Source organism: Furipterus horrens, unplaced genomic scaffold, assembly GCF_987537825.1.
Source record: "Furipterus horrens unplaced genomic scaffold, mFurHor1.1.pri manual_scaffold_2, whole genome shotgun sequence".
In the NCBI taxonomy this organism is placed as follows: Eukaryota; Metazoa; Chordata; class Mammalia; order Chiroptera; family Furipteridae; genus Furipterus; species Furipterus horrens.
Window position 1 is genome coordinate 216,854,597 of NW_028327172.1, and position 17,079 is coordinate 216,871,675.

Here is a 17,079-nt window from a genome sequence, read left to right on the forward strand (position 1 = left end):
AGCCAGGGTGTAAATACTATTTTTTATAACTGAGATCTGACTATACGCAAGCACACTGTTCCGTATTGTACCTTTTTAAATCAATATCAGAATTCAGATATCTCTCTATATATTGTTAAGTTTCCCAAGCATAATGAACATGTGCATAATATCACTACCATATGTAGTGAATTTAGTCATGATCAGAATTTAGCCATTCTTGGCTTCCTGGATATTACGGTTCGTTTCTGGTTTCAGCATCATAAATAATAATAATACAAGTAACTACATTATATAAAAATCTTTGTTAGCATTTCTCGCTTTTACTCTTCAGTACAATTAGTCACTGAGAGTTCAAACCTCTGCTATTACCAACTCAGATTTTGGTAGTTTTTATTTTCACTTCCATGTCTTCCTACGTTGGCTGATTTTTCATAAGGAGCACGTGCTACTTTAATAAGCAAAACTGTTTACATTCCTATTGGAATAAACTCAGCTGTTGCTCACAGAAGCACCAGTTCTTGGTAAACCCCAGGTACACAAGTCTAACCTGACAAAGAACTGAAGAGTAACCCCTGACACCCAGCGGGGACTCACCGTGAGCGCACGCGAGGTCGCCGTGATGAGCTGCTGGGACACGGCGGCGATGACTCTGGAGAGGCTGTTCTCCACGGTGACATCCGTCATGCTTGGCAGCAAGCTGTAGCCTCTATATATTCTGGTGAGAAAAACGTGGGGACTTAAAATCTACTAGTAACTGCTTAGGACATTTACAAAATTCAAATGGCATTTAGAAGTTCAAGACGGCAGGCTACCGGGAGTTAAAGGAGGCTTGACTTTACAGAGAAGGAAAGACGGGACCTAAACGGGTCAGCATTCCAAGGGTCCCCAGCCTCTTCCTCCCCCCTGCGGGACACCGCCCGCATGACGGCTTAAGCTCCGCCTCCTGTCTCCCAGCCCATTCCCCAGACCATGGGAAAACTGGCCCCCGGGGGCAGAAAGGCTGGGGACCGCTGCTCCATAAACACAGCTGGAATCGCCCGCCTGCACTGCAGGTCTGGGACAATGACCTCCTCACAGTGCCTGCCCGCCAGCTCTCCACATGGCCGAAGCCGCCCATTTACAGACATCTGTCACGAAGCTACTCCTGGTTCCAACAAAACACAACCCCCCCCCCCCACGGGACTGCGGGCCTAGCCCACACGCCCTCCACGGCCCACAGAGATTCTGATCTCCTTGCAGTTACATCCAAACCCCAACTCTGACCCATGAAGGAGCCCACCGGGCTGGTGCTTGGTGCACGGTCGTGGCGGCTGAGGCAGGCCGCGGAGGCACTCCACAGCAGCCCGGGAGACCCCCGGCACCTTCCCACGCGGAGGCTGTGGACGCAGCTGCACAGTGGGCACCTGTGCTCTTAAGGGACACGCTGCATGTCAAGGCCAGCCAGCCTGGGCTTGGGAGTGGGAAATTCGTCCAAGTCACAGTTAACAACCAACTTGAATGAAACATTACGCGCGTCTCTGTTGGCACCTAACATTCGTTTTCTGAAAGGACACTTAGAAGCAGCGATTTCCCCGAATCGCGTCAACGGACGATGAAGCATCGCACCGCTCCTGCTTATCGTAAAGGAGCACTGACTCTTGCCAGAGAAAATTATTTCCGTGAGTTTATTTAAGCGGTTTTTACACAGAAGAGGCAATGTTTATTTAGGAATAATGACTTCAAAATTTGACAAGCTGAGTTCAAATTCAGAACAAAAGCATCAAGTGAACGAGTCAGCTGAGACATCATTTAGCCCAAATTTTTAAAAAAATTGCCACTCAGCAAAAAGTTGCCATATAAAACTAATCTTTAAAACAGCATTTAAAACGCAGAGTGAAGAAAGGCACACAGGCCCCTCACTCCGGTGGCCTCCTTCACACATTAAAGCTGCACAGGGGACCGCAGCTCCGCGCGAGCTCTGCTGCTCGGGGACTGTCAGCCGCTGCCACTCGTCTGAGGACAGACGGCGCGCAGCCACCTCAGCGGCGCTGCCACGTCCCCCCCGCGGCTCATGGGCGCCTGCGGGCCACGGGGCACACGGGCAGCCGGCGCGACACTGGCACTCTTGAGGAGCCCGTTCACCTGGAAGTTAACGGGCACAGCATGACCAGACTCGTCACAGGCACCCCAAACAGAAGGGAGAAACCGGACAGGCAGGATTTCAGAGGAGACAGCACCGAAGCCCCACAGAAAATACACTTTTCAGGACGCAGCTTGTAACGCACGAGTTGAGGCGCGAGGGTCTGTGCTGTGTGACCCAGCGGAGTGTGTGTAAGGAGGGGGACTAACCCGAGACAGAGCCTACCGCGGGAAGTCCACTCCTCCAACACCCTCACCCAGCGGTTTGTTCCCCCCACAAAATCCGTCTCGGATGAAAGCCCTGAAGCGCGCGGCAGGAGGTGCGTTTCCGACGTGGCTCGGGGGTACCTGGTCACGGTGCTGACGGAGAAGTGAGAAGCAGGCTGTGCCTCGTGCATGAGGAGTTTCAGGTAAACACTGCTCTGGTCTCTCGCCACAGCCACTACTGGGTCCGCCTGTCCTTGGTCACATTTATAAAACAGCTTTGGCACAAGCCTAGCAGAAAAGTATGGTTTATTTACTTCGGAAGCCGCTGGAACTCCCCGGGGGGCCAGCACCCCTCTGTCACAGCAGTTAGGCGTCCAGCACCGCTCGCCCACACAATCCCGCCCCCCTCGTCCAGCTGTGGTGGGCTTCAAGCATGTTAGCGTGGGGTCTCTGATCCCAGGCCCACTCGCCCACTTGGAAATACACGGGTGCCGTACTTTGTACTTGTTATAAAATCAAGTGCCTTTCTCTACACATATTAAACACTTCGATTAAAAAACAACCTCGAGCAAAGGGAAAAAAATCGCACTATTGTGACAATATAATCATTAAAATATACCTAAAAAAAAAAATCACAGAGACAAACAATAAATATTAAAATGTTTTTGCTCTTTAAAAAAGAACAAAACCCCACAACAACCTTGAACCCTGGCCGTGTGGCTCAGCTGGCTGGGGCACCATCCTGTCGACCAAGAGTGGCAGGTTCAGTCCCCAGTCGGGGCGCATACGAGAAGGCACCAGATTGCTTTTTCTCTCCTTCCCTTTCTCTCCCTCCCTTCCCCTCTCTCTAAAAATAAAAAACAACACAAAACAGTTTCTGCCTAAACAGGCGGCACATATTTAAGGCTCTCTGCAGTGGCCTGTCTAGTGAGCGGGGTCAGGGCCGCGCAGTCTGGGGGTGGCGTGTTCCAGGGCAGCACGGTCCCTTCACAGTGAGCAGCAAAGCCCCTGGCACGGCCCTCTGGGCGTCTGCATGTCCCCAGAGTCCCGTGGGCAAACGCTCACAGCATCAGGACTGCTCCATGTCTTCAGCAACAGAGGGAATGAGGCCCTGGTGCCGGTGTCCACATGCTGACCCTCAAAAACTAAGTGAGAGGGGTCAGGATAAAGCCCACCCACTGTGTGGTCCCACTCAAAAGGGAACGCCCCAAAAGGCACATCTCTGGAGAAAAGAAGTGGGTTCCCGGTTGCCGGGGGGCTGCAGGTGGGAACTGGGAGTTTGCCAGTGGGCATGAGGGGTCGTCGCGGGGTGATGGAAATGTTCTGAAACTGGGGTGCAGTGGTGCTTACACAGTCTGTCAATGCACTAAAATCACTTAATTGTACGCTTAACGTGTGCATTTTCAGGGATGTAAATTATACCTCAAAATAGCTCTTAAAAATTAAAAAAAAAATTAAAAAATAAAAGCTGGTCTTAGTAATTCAACTTCTAAAAATGAATTTAAAAGGAATAAAATTACACATAAACATTTACATGTGACGACGCTGACTGTAGCATTATTAATTATTTACACCAAAGACAACTTTATAGCATATCACAAACACATAGTAAAAACTGGCACTAATTAGAATGTCTTTTTTAGAAGAGTATTTGATAACAGGAAAATGCTAATAACATATTAAGTAGAAATTACCGGATTACAAAACTGCATGCATATTCTGCCCCAATTTTGAGAGAGAAACTCATATACAGGATACACGTCACAACACTAATAGCAGTTACCATCCCCGGCAGGACGGAAGGTGACTTTCACGCCCTCCTTGGCGCCATCCTCCCCGTGCCGGCTTCGGGCAGCGCGAGGGCACACTGCGCACCGGAAGTCAGCATTGTGCTGCGGCTGCCGTTTTACCGGAGACCTTCCCTTCCGATACTTCAGCCAGCACTGGCTGGCAGTGGCCTGGAAACCCCCAGGAACACGGCCCTGCGGCCTCTGTGTGTCTCCTCTTTCCCGTTCTCACAGTATTCAGCGCTTTCAGCAGAAAAGTGACTGGGAGGAAAGTACTGGTTCAATACCTCATCAATGAAGCGGCAGCAACGTGTCGCACCCTGGGGTCTTCGTCCCCAAGCAGAGAGATGACCACGTTATTGAGCACTCGTTCTTGCAGTTTCAAAAGCTTTGGAGAGAAGAAAGAGACAGAATCTCTGTATTTAGCTAGATTCTCAGCATCTCGGAAAGACAGCGAGGAAGGACTCAAGACAGCTCGTCGGAAGTTCGCACCATACAGTCACAACATGTGTGTGCAAACTGAGATTTATAAACCGCAGCACAAAGGGTGCCACACGCACGCAGCAGGCAGGCCACATGCACACCGCACAAGGCCACGCGCAGGGTGGGCACGGCCTCACGAGGCACGCCGCTTACCCCGGTGTAATGGTGCGCCCCTCTGTGAAGGTGCTCCGCTTTGGCTTCCAAAAAGCTCACCAACCTAAGGAGAGGACACAGTTGCCAGTGAGGTAGCTCGTTGCCCCACAAACCCCTCTGAGGGCCTACAGGACGCTGACGGACAAACCGCAGGGGCAGGCTGGCCCGGAACAGGTTAGTCCGGGTGCCAGGGATTAGCGTGTTACAGTGAGAGTTCCCATCCCCTCCTAATTCCAGACTGCCCATCAGGGGTGCCAAGAAAATGGCTTTTTTCCTAAGTAAATACAAGCGTGTACTATTTGGAAAGGCTCCAAGCACGCTGCCCAACTGGCTCAAACACATGGGCAGAAGGCAGGGCCCCAGTGGGCAGAGGCCTGCACCTTCCCGCCCACTGGCTGCGGCCCAGGAGGGACTCAGCCCTGCGTTCAGAGTCCCACCTGTGGGGTGCAGGTGAGACAACCCCTAATACACAGATGTTCTGAGGACACAGCAAATACCCCGGGGAGGGGCTAGCGTAAGCCAAGCAAACCACCAGCCTCTATAAACGCTGCTTCAAAACGCTAGGTGATAAAGGGAAATCTCCCTTCTGAAAGGAAGCAACTTGAACCAAAACTCACTCCAGACAAGGAAAATCTGCAGCACAGCAAAAGTCATTTTTTAACTCTGACAAAACAGACCAGCTATCGGACCGAAGTTCAGTACGGTGACGAGCACACACCCTTTCTAAGGGAGGAAGCAGACTTGACAGAAGCTACGGACTTCGGAAGTCTGAGCTCTCTATTCCCACCACTGAGCGCGCGCCCACGACTAGGACCACCAGAAGGTGCACTCCTCCGCCGCACTGAACAGCCTCCAGCACAGCCCGTTAGAGAACCACTGTGGGCTTTAAACCCTTCGGGTTTTTGCCATACAGGTTACCTGGCGATGCTCACTGCCTGGGGTTACCTGGCGGAGGCTCACTGCCTGGGGATAACAGGTGGGGCTCACTGCCTGGGGTTACCTGGCAGACGCTCACTACCTGCACCAAGCAACCCAGGCCTTCCACGCTCAGGAGCCCTGAGCGTCCTGGGCTCCCTGACAACAGCCGATGCACGTACCTGAAGTCCACCTCTGCAAGGGTCTCCAGCAGCTCCGTCCTCACCAGCCAGTAGGAGCTGCTCCTCAGGCCCAGCAGGTCGGTGATCAGCTGCAGCCCCAAGTCACTGTGGCTGCTGCCGCAGAGGCTCATGACGCAGTGCTGAAAGGCAAGGCCGCCGCGTCGGCACCCACGCAGCCCCTGACGTCACTCGCACGCGCTGGCTCCGCGGGGCTCACATACTTTAATTTCCTCCTGCCGTTTCTACCTCGGTTGTGGTCTCCCCTCTGAGACACCCATCTCACAGACACACATCAGTGGTCAAGAGGGAGACCAGGCCACATCGCCCCACCGCTTCTAAAGCCACCTCAGCGCCAGGGTGAAGGGCAGGGCTCCTGTGGTCACAGGGCTGCCCGCGCCCCCAGCACCCACGGGGCCTCTGCACACACAGGCTGGCGCGGGGCAGCAACGGGACCTGCTGCCAACACCCCTCCTTGTGCTCGGCCACAACTCAGCAAACACTGGGGACTAAGGCGCCGTCCTGGCCAGGCCACGGAACGCGACAAGGAAGGCGTCCTACAGATGGACAATGGCAGGGCTGTTTTTTAGTTTTTAATTTGTACTAGCCGGTGAGCTTTATGACCCAGGTGGCACACAGAGGCTGGACGTGCACCACGCAGAGGATGGGCCACACCGTCAACATAAGCAGAGGTGGCCACCCCACTAGGCCCCACCCTGACTCTAGCCTCCCGGACCTGCCAGGGCGTTGATTCAACCCTTTGAGTGCCCACGTCGCTGTGAGCCATGCTGACAAATTTTCCCCAAAGTGCCAGCGTCGCTCTCAGTGACTCTTCTTTAGATGGCTATAAATGTAAATAACAATGGAATAATCCGTTCTTTATGTTTTGTTCTCCTTTTCTGTACCTCAGGTTATATACCGATATTTTTTCTCATGTCGATCCAAATTTCAAATTACGCGTGGCACTCAAAGGGTTAATTCAATGGGTTTGACATTTAACATTAGCAAGGTCATTTCTAAATATACTCTTCAGGAAAAGTGTATTTCAAACAACTATCTGAGAAGCAAAACTTAAATAAGTCTATTAAACTACGGCAACAATTTCTTTCTAAAGCTAAGTGGTGGATACATGGATGTGAATTACTATTTAAAGCTTCAGAATGTGTGGACAGATTTAACACTTTAATTGCAACAACAGTAAAGTCTCTAACACTCAAACAAATGAGTCCCACAATGCTCACCCGCACGGCTGAACACGCCAACTTGCAAGTAACAGAAGATTCATCCTTCAAAGTTTTCTGCAGCAAAGGAACGCAGTCCGCCAGAGAAAACGTGCTCCCTGACCAGAAGGGCAAGCGACAAACGCCTTCCTGTAACCTTGAACTTGGCAATGATACTCAGAAAGTGCAACCCTCAAAGCCAGCCGTTACCTGTCAGAGTGCGAATGGAGCCCATCCAGTCTCCCACCTGGAAGCGGGAGCGGCTGAGGATGGAGCAGAGGAGCGTCCCACAGAGAATGGCCGTGGCCCCCCGGACCTGCGGGTCTCCATGGTCGATGTAGCTCAAGACGTCTGAGATGCGCTGCTCCTCTGCAGGGACCAACTGCTCAGACACTGTGAAGAGTCCCAACTTCAACTTTCTAACTCAAAGGAAAGCTCGATTCTCAAGAAAGAAAAGAGGGCGAAGGGCGATCCAGAAGCAGACAAGACCTGTCTAGAATAACCCGCAGCAGTAAAAGTGTTTTGGGGCTTTAAGGCTTTAGACTCAGTGATATCACTCAAGCAACAGGTTGTGAGCAATAAGCAAAATTCCAATTTCTGACTTCAAAGAAGAACAACACACTTATACGGGTCCCCACTTACCTAGCAAATTCAAAAGCACAGTCTGTCCCTGGCCCCGAGGGAGGAGGAGGGAAGGGAGGGGGAGCACCTGGAAGTGCGGCTCTTGCCACCCCCCCTCCCCCCGTGACGAGCTGCAGGCCCAGGCGTGCGCTGCGTGGACAGCTGTGACACGGTGCACATGCCACAGGTAACTCGAGCACCTGCCCTACACTGCCGCAGCCGCGGGGGGAGAAGGGGTTTTCAAACCCGCGACCGCACGCAGGCGCCAGACGTGACGTCGGACCCACCGGGAGGGCCTTTGTACAGCTTGCTGAAGAAAGACTCCGGGTGCAGGGCCACCGCGGCTCCAACACAGCTGAGCGCCAGCGCCTTCACGCTCACCCGCACGTCCCGGTCCGGAACCAGCGCTGCAACGAGACCGCCTGCGTCACCGCCAGCATTGAGGCTGCAAGCGTTCAGTTCCCCAACGAGCAAAACCAGACCCACTACAGCAGCTGCCGCGTCGCTCCCTCGCTCCTCCCTGCTCACCCGACTGGACCCCTTGGCTGCAAGAAGCGGGCCGAGAACCGGCCATCAGGCTGCCTCCGAGACCTGGCGACTCCCTCGGCTCAGCACCGCCCCCCCCCCCACTCACCATTTCGTTCTCCACTTAGCAAAAATGACGCAGACAAAAGGCGGACGCAATGGACCAGGGGAGCCGAATCGTCGTCGGTAGACTGTCCGATGTCTCCTTTGATCCGGCAAGGCTAGAACAGAGAAACTGACGCTTGCTTGTCTGATAATCAGAGAACACATTCATCCATCAGCTCATGCAACAGAGAGTTCCCAGCAGCAATGGGGCCGCGTGCTGGGATACAGACACCTGCCTCTGCTCGTGGCCATGCCTGCCCACACGGACCCGGCGGGCAGACTGAGCCTGGGCAGAGGCAGTCTCAGCACCGTCCTGTGGGCTGTGGCAGGATGAACCCAGCATGCAGGGAGGGCTCGCCGGAGAGGGAGGCTGCTGGGGAGGCAGAGCACGAGCCCCCTCAAGGGCACAAGGAGGAGCTAGAGCTGGGAAAGCCGGCACTGAGAGGGAGGGGCCCTGGGGCTCGGGGCCTGAGAGGAACGCCTATGTGGGACCAGTCCTTGCCCTGAAGAGTTCAGAAGTAACCGGAGGACAGTTAGCTCCTCAGCCTATGACCCAGCCATCCCACAGCAGGGACTGAAACCAGGGTCTCTGCACCCCACACTCACAGCAGCGTTACCCACAACAGCCAAGCAGTGGGGGAACTCAAGTGCCCACCAGCGGGTGGAGAAAAAGCAAACTGTGCTCTCGCCTTCGAGTGGAATATTATTCAGTCTTTAAGAGAAGAAAACTCTGACACCGCCTATGACACGGATGGCCCCTGGGGACATCATGCAGAGCGAGATCAGGTAATCACACACAGGACAAACACGGTGTGATTCTACTCGCATGAGGCCCCTGGAGGAGTCAAACCCACAGGCAGAGCCTGAGTAGCTCTCAAGGCCTGGGCAGGGCCTGGAGGGGCAGGACCAGAGCAGCCCTGGAGGATGGGCGCTGGGCACAGCCCAGCAGGGAAAGCCAGAAGCCGGGGGACAGGTGGCCCGAGGGACCCGGAACACTCAGGAGCCCAGAGGACTGCGCAGCCCAAGTCCCTCACCTTGCTTTGTTGTTGGTCTCCCGGGTCAGTGGGTTCATCTCTTGACCCAAATCTGTCCATGCTGTGGTCAGAGGGCTGCCTGCTGTGGCCCATGCTCTCCAACAAATGCACTTGATGAAGGGCTTCTGAACACAGAGGGGTCAGGATTAAGTGACAAGTTTTCCGTTAAAATACAAACACACGTTTACACAAAGCCAACATAAAAGGAAGGCAAATCAAGGAAAAGGTCGATCAGTCCTCAACTGGTCCTCATTTATAACTCAGGAGACAAGGACATCAGGAGGTTCCTTCCTGGAAGGTGGGCAGAGCGAAGGCGGGGGTTGCAAATGAGCCCCCAGCGGCGCACCAGCTGAGCCTCCGTACCGACTGAGCATGGGGGGAAGCCATCCGAGTCCTCGTCCGGAAGGAGGCCTGGGGGCTCCTCCTCATCCTGCGGCGGGCCGAGCTGCAGCCCCGCGTCCTGGGCGTCAGCACCATCTAACACCTGCACGGTTCAAAGGGGGCGGTGAGGGTTCGGCAGCACCCTCCCCTGGACGAGTCCTCAGCACAGAAGGGCAAAGTAGGGACCGTGAGTGGCACGAACCACGTCTTACCTGCCAACACGGAGGCCGCCCCTCAGATGCACACGGGTGCATATGCACGAATTTCAGGCGCTTACTGACCAGATTACTGCTCTGGTATAAAAAGCTTTAACTCTAAAACTACCAAAGTAGTTCCAATTTGGAATCGTTTTGGTACATATTTTTAAAAATCCAAACAAAATCTCTGTCTTCATAACCGAGTTTTACAGTAAGCCAAATATGAGGAGAAATCTTCCAACAGAAACCTCGCGATACCACAGGGTACCCCGAGGTGCCAGGACTGGATCAGCCAAGTGCGGCACACGAGGTTTCACATACGTGGCCACCAACTGGGCACAGTTCTGCGTTGCAAAACGCCGCGTGTCTACTTGAAACGCCACACAACGGAGCTGAAAACTGAATGGTGGGCCCTCCACATGCTACTCAGTATTACTGAACTAAACTGATCTTTTAAAAATCATTCCAAATCCTTCCAACTAAGTGTTTTAAAATCAAACTACATGATCCAAACCAACCTGAAAAAATTATTTCCTCCACCCTCCACCCTCCAGATTAGTTTACCAAAAACAAGACAAAGCCAGATTAAAAGGAGGAACCCCATCGTAACAGAAGACAGTGCGTTCTGAGGGCCTCCGTGCGCACCGACACGGGTGAAGAGTCCTGCCCCCGTCACGTGCCCGACCCTTTGAGACCTGTAGCGCAAGCACAGTGGCCACCCCGGCTGCACAGGCAGGAAAGCTGGGGCCAGGGGGGCATCCCTGCTCCAGGCTACACGGCCCCAAGGCAGAGCCCCGATGCTCATCCAGGTGGGCCCTACACTGAGCGGCCTCATGCGGAAATTCTCTGCCCCCTCACTTGCTTATTTCTCCTTATGGTGCTTACGATCACCTGCCTTATGCACTTACTCGGTGACTGATTATTGGCTTATTACCTGCCCGACACACACCATGCACACATGGCAGAATGGGTAGGTAAATAAAGTTTTATTGGAACACAGTCATGCTCATTTGTCTATGGTTCACACTACTAACTCGGGTCAGAGGTACTCAAATCTATGCTCTATAAGATGGAATATATTGCAAATGTTTTTAGAAAAAGTCAAAAAGTATCAAAATAATGCAAGGTGTTAATGTTATTCATCACACTGCATTAAGCCCCCAAATCTATTAATAACAAGTTCCTTAGAGATTTAAAAAAAAATGATTTTCACCTCTGCCCAACTAGTTCTTAAAAAACTTTAAATGCACTTGATTTTGGCAAAGTCCATACCATCAACTCATTTCTGACCTCAAACTTCAACACAGAAGGCACCCCAAAACACACAAGGCGCCCCGCCCTCCCCCTCAGTGCAGGCTCTCCATTCAGGAGCTGAGCGGCTGCCCACCCACTGCTCCCAGGGGTCGGACGGGGGCCTCCGGGGAAGACCCCCTATAGAAGCCAGGGCACCCCCTCACCCACTTACAATCTCAGAGCTGTCTGAAGGGGTCACGGCTGAGTCCGGCCCCTCAGTGGTGGTCTGAGAGCTGTCACTGACAGGGGAGGAGGCCTGGGTCCCCTCGTTTAGGTCCGTGGCGGGATCGGAGGGGATGCCGCTGATCTGGCTGGAGCTCTGGCTCAAGATGTCCTCCTCGTCCCCATCGGCGGCAGCACCCGTCAAGTCACAGCCGGCCAGGTCCACCGAGTCCGGCTGCAGCGTGTGCTGTGCCCGGGGCTGCTGGGTGATGATGTCATGACCCATGGAGGCAGCAGCTGAGCTGGCAGAGCCAGGAGCAGACACCCCGGAAGAGGCAGCAAGCTCCCCACAGATCTCGCCCTTGACTGAGGCTGAAGAACAAAGAAACACTCATCCCTCAAATGTTTGTAAAATACCCTAAAATTTACTGTCACTGTTTCAACGGCAAAAATCCTGAAATACAGTGAAAATATAAACTAGGGTATTTCAAAGGCAAGACAACGGGCCCCTTCAACACGACCAGCACTGCTCCCCAGCACGCGGCCGGCCGGCCTTGCTCCACGTCACTGCGTGTTCACAGGTCGCCGTGAGGGCCGAGAGCACTGCCAAAGGGGCTCCGCTGCAAACCCGCACTGTGCCCGCGAGCGCCACCCCTGCCGAGTCTCTGCCGCTGCGGCCGCCTCGGCCGGGGCTGCCAGGGCACAAGGCCGCGCTCACAAGCCCTGCGCTCCGCACAAGCAGTGCTCAGAACCAACGATGGAAAATTCGCCATCACTTTGAGGTGGGCTTTCCTTCTTCCCAGCCCTCAAGACACCTAAGCTGCTCCTAGTCTCCTGTAGCATAATTTGCACCACGTTTCCCTCACTTAGTTTTTAAATTCCCATAAAAATATACTACATAAAACCACTACAAAAATATCTATGAGGTCTGTCCAGAAAAAGTCCAGCCACTGTTAATATAACGAGAACAGTTTGCACGACATCGATGTCACCTGGCAGCCAAGAAGCATGGACTGGAACACGCACGTGTGAACAGTGACATCACTGTACTGGTCAGTGGGGGCGGCAGACGCTGACTGAGCGTGTGCACTGTGTGGCCGTCACATTCAAAATGACTGAGCGAGGAGAGCAGTGAATCTGCATCAGATTTTGCATTAAGCCTGAACTTTCCTCCATAGAAACTATTCGGATGATTCAGAGGCCACAGCTCTGGGCAGCTAGTGATTGGCAGCTTCACCACAACACACCCGCTCGTGCATCACGTCTCCTGCAGTTTTTTTGTGAAACATGAAATCACCCAGGTGACTCAGCCCCTCTCCAGCCCAGATTTGGTGTCCTGCAACTTCTGGCTTTTCCCAAAACTAAAATCACCTCTGAAATGGTATAGGTTTCAGACTGTCAATGATATTTACAAAAATACGACGGGGCAGCTGATGGTGACTGGGAGAACTGTGTGAGGTCCCAAGGTGCCTACTTTGAAGGGGACTGAGATGTCATTGTCCTATGTCCACTATTTCTTGTATCTTCTTCAATAAATGTCTCTATTTCTCATGTTCATGGCCACACACCTTCTGGACAGACCTCATATACCAAGTTGGTAGCAGGGGTCACTCCTGGGAGCCACTGGGCCCGAGAGCGCTTGAGCTTTATTATTACGGCTATAATTTTGCTGTTTTAACTTTTGTAATTAGAAAGTCAATTTTTATTTTGTAAAATAAATGAAGAAATAAAAAATCGCCACGGATATTATTCAGATTTTCCTTCCTAAGTAACTTATTCTTTTGAATAGGATTATACAGCCCAAACTACTTTCATTTAATCCAAATATTAGTATCATAGGACTACTTGTCCTGTGTAGCATGAAGGAGTGTGTAGAATTCTACCAAGTTCAAGTATCCAGACAGTTCCGAATCTTAATTCCCCTCACAACCCATGCAATTCACATTTACCCACCATCCCCCCCTAAGAAAGACACATGCTCAGGCACTATAAACCTAATTATAAAACAGCCTAAGCCAAGGACAGAGCAAACCCCGGAGGCGAGAAAGCACACACACGCTTCAGAGTGAACATCGGAGGAGAAGCCTGGACTGTCCAGCACCAGTGAGCGGCCTGCTCCCTGAGAGCTACCTGCAAAGGCCGGGCTGCTGCCCTCGGACCTGGGCTCGGGATCGTCCTCCAAGGCAGCTGCTTCCCCGAAGAGCACGTGCCCTAGGAAATGACATAGCGAGAGCTGTTTTAAGCTTGCGTACAGGGAAGGCTGAGAAAATCAAATCAATGCTCAGTCTAAGTGGACAACCATGAGCATAATTTTATTCAACCTCTTACATGATTTATTATATGAAATACTTTTATACCTCTAGAGTGCTAAACACAAAGAACACAGAGGCATTATAGAGTACAGCAGTCCCTCTCTATATCGTGGTTCACTTATCGCGGCCACACTGTATCAGGGGATTTTTAAAAATATTATATTTAATTACTTATCGCAGATTTTTAGCTATATTTCAGGATTTTGTGGTACTGTATACATATGTTGTTAAAGTTACGTAGGTTTGAGTGTAGAATATGTTTAAGAACATAAGCAGTGTTTATAAGTGTGGAAAAGGTTAATAAGGGAGTGGGAACAGTTTATAAGTGTGTGGGAAGGGTTTATAAAGCCTCAAAATATATATAAATACTAAAATAAATGTAAGGTTTCTATTTCACAGATTTCCACCTATCGTGGGAGGGTCTAGACCGTAATACCTGCGATAAGTGAGGGATGACTGTATTATATTAAAATCAATAAACCTATATGCAAAAAAGTCTGAAGCAATGATTCTCAAATGGTACTGCAAAGTATTTTAACAACTAATAAAATATTTATAGACTTAGATTACTGTTAACATTAAATAATTTATATTATTTTTTAATCCTAAAATGGTCCATATGGCTGGAACTAGTTCCATTAGCCTTGGGACACAGATGTCACAGCTGCCATGGCACAGCAGAATTTATATAGAAAACACTTATACCTAAAGGTCACTTTTGTCTTATTATCTTTTAATTTGCTAGCTTGTAGGTTAACAACCAGAAGTCAGGCACTGTGCAATCTCAGTGGTTGGAACAATATTTTATCTTTTGCAAAGTTCAAAAAGTACATTTTACAGTTTATGGTTTCTAGACTATTAATAAGAAGAAAACACAAAAGCCTTAACATAATTTAACTGGACCCATTAAATCTAATGGTTACATCACACATACATGTCATTAAATGAGAGAAAATAATTTTTGGCAACCTCTAATTTATAATTTCGCTGATCTTCAAAAAACAGGACACAGGCGTGACAACTTCCAATTTCAACACTGATATGACATTGAAGGCAAAGGTTAAAAAAAAAAAAAAAAAAAAAAAAAGCAGAGGAGACCAAAAGCGGTTTGCCAACCTGTCGCCAGGAGCCCACCAAGGGGCGCAATGCCCCCGGCCTCAGCTGCCCCTGCCCCTATGTCCCACAGCGGCTCCCCTTTTCTCTCTTACATGGTGGCAGACCTCAGGTGAGAAAGCCAGTTTGAGCGTACAATAGAAAGAGCTTAAAACTACAGCTCTAAAGGAAAAAACAAAGTAAAACAGTGCTGGAAAAATGAAAGAGATGGAGGACATATCCCATGTCATAGCCAGAAGAAAACCAACAAGCCCCGTCGGCCGTGGGACGCGGCCCCCTATCCTCGTCGCTGCAAAGGGAGCTGAGACCAACGCGGCGAGCCAGGCGCCAGGGCAGCAGCCGCAGGCCGGGCATCTCCCAGCACAGGGACTGAGAGGCTAACGTCTCCTAGGACCCTTTGACTTTCTCACAACCCCAGCGTTTCACTCCAAGTTAATTAAGTGTCCCACACTAGGATGGCCCAAATGTTCCTGCTTCTCGGTTCTTTTAAAACGTTTGCTTAACGCAGTCACGGCTACAATGCCACTCCTGTTTAAGGCCAAATGCGGTACTGCAAATAGTGGGCACCGGGCTCCCAAGTCATCACTCGGCTCAGGGCTCAGAAACAGATGAGTATGCTCTATGTCAACTACCCTGCAACTGAAAAAGAATTAGTCTTTTTAACATTTCAAAATCAAAACATGACAACAATTACTTCCTGTGGAAATCTAGACTGGAAAAGAAAAGAACTGGTGTTGCACTAAAAATAATTAATTGTATCAGAACACACTGGCCTGTACAAAGCCAAACACGGCTGGAAAATGATAACCAGGTCCAAACTAACTAAATAATTAGTGAACATTATTGCTGACTAGCACTAAATGAAACTGGGAAGATGAGTTACCTTCACAGAACAGAACACGCTCCCTAATGCAGCAGCAGGCGCTCCTGCCTGCTCTGTGAAGTCTGGCTGGAACGCGGTCAGCTGGGCCCCGTCTGCGGCCACCCCCCGCCCCAGGGCAGAGTCAGCAGGCGCAGAGGAGAAGGCAAGGCCCCCGGGGCTGAACTGCACACCACCTGGTGCTTCCCAGGTCTGCTGACCCGCGGCCTAAACCATCACACGCGCGCGGCAAAGCAATTCCCAGACACAGCGATTTTAAAGCCGCCCCACAAGGCCCAGGCGATTCCAGCAGCACACACGCAGCGCCTCTGTGAGCACGAGGACGGGCACAGCCGACGGCGTCGCAGCGACACAGACACACCAGCAGGGCTCCAGGCTCTGACGGCTGAAATAATCACCTCTCTGTTTCCTTGGAAGGACAGGGCTGCACGAAGAACCCCCTCCAGCTGAAAATCACAAAAAAACGACAGATGAAGGGAACGAGCGGTTAAAAGTCAGAAGGAACTAAAATCTTCAAAAAGCTTGATTCAGTGTTAAAGCCCGAGAACATGTGAGCACATTTACACAGGCAGTGCATACTGCCACGCTTTCATTGTGACATGGAAATGACATTCCACTCACATACACAGTTCTAAAGATATGACTGAAAGCATTAAAGGGCTCATAAAGAGTGCATTTAAAAGCCCAATTAAAAAATCAGAAGTCTCAGATTATTTCGTGAACTCATAACCAAACACAAACTCTCATCAGAAACACTCGTTTCTGAGTGTGTCGGCAATGATTTGAACGGCACGCGTCCCACGGAGCAGAGGGCTCTCAGGTGTGAAGGGCAGGGCACAGGCCCATGGTCACATCCTGCTCCTGGTGCAGGCGAACACTTTCGGTAAACAAAGCAGCAGCCAGACCCGTTAACCAAAGCTCTGCCGTCTGTGGGTGCTGAGGCCAGGCCACCCCACGCCCACGCTGCACTGCGTTCGCCGCGAATGGTGAGGCCGAGGAGAGGCCAGAGTTACGGGAGCCTCCTCTACGCCAGGCGCGGCTCCGGAGGCTGCGGTTCAGGACCGGCGCCCCCCCGCCCAGCCACCTATGCCAGCCCCTGGGGCATCTCCACAGCGGGCAGCGCCCACGGCCTGCAGGGAAACCAGTGGTCCGTGGGCAGCAGCAGTGGGGGTGGGCTCAGGGCCCAGCGCCAGAGCACAGTGGGGAGCAGAGACGGAACGGCCAAGGAGGGGCCAGAGGCAGCACTGGGAGGGCTTTGCTCAAGTTGATCAGGGAAGCAGATGGGGACCCAGAGGGCAGAGAGAAACTGCAGGCCCTGGAAGACCGGACGGCCCCGTCTCTGGCAGAGCGACATGTGACAAGTCCCGGAAGTACGCTCCCTGATGTCTTCACCTCACAACAGACGAAGCGCC

The 17,079-nt window shown here is 51.7% G+C and overlaps 1 protein-coding gene across 1 annotated transcript in view; it reads right to left on the reverse strand.

Annotated features, from left to right (window-relative positions):
• HTT (huntingtin) overlaps positions 1-17,079 on the reverse strand; it is a 111,941-nt gene that overhangs the window by 61,141 nt on the left and 33,721 nt on the right. Inside the window, exons 10-23 of the mRNA XM_090267143.1 lie at positions 16,066-16,113; positions 13,493-13,573; positions 11,373-11,734; positions 9,693-9,813; positions 9,330-9,454; positions 8,300-8,411; positions 7,953-8,072; positions 7,255-7,437; positions 7,066-7,163; positions 5,828-5,967; positions 4,731-4,794; positions 4,382-4,482; positions 2,449-2,595; positions 577-697 (exon numbers count right to left, since the gene is read on the reverse strand). Of these exons, the coding sequence (XP_090123269.1) occupies positions 577-697; positions 2,449-2,595; positions 4,382-4,482; positions 4,731-4,794; positions 5,828-5,967; positions 7,066-7,163; positions 7,255-7,437; positions 7,953-8,072; positions 8,300-8,411; positions 9,330-9,454; positions 9,693-9,813; positions 11,373-11,734; positions 13,493-13,573; positions 16,066-16,113 (1,823 nt within the window). The remainder of the gene's footprint in view (positions 1-576; positions 698-2,448; positions 2,596-4,381; positions 4,483-4,730; positions 4,795-5,827; positions 5,968-7,065; positions 7,164-7,254; positions 7,438-7,952; positions 8,073-8,299; positions 8,412-9,329; positions 9,455-9,692; positions 9,814-11,372; positions 11,735-13,492; positions 13,574-16,065; positions 16,114-17,079) is intronic.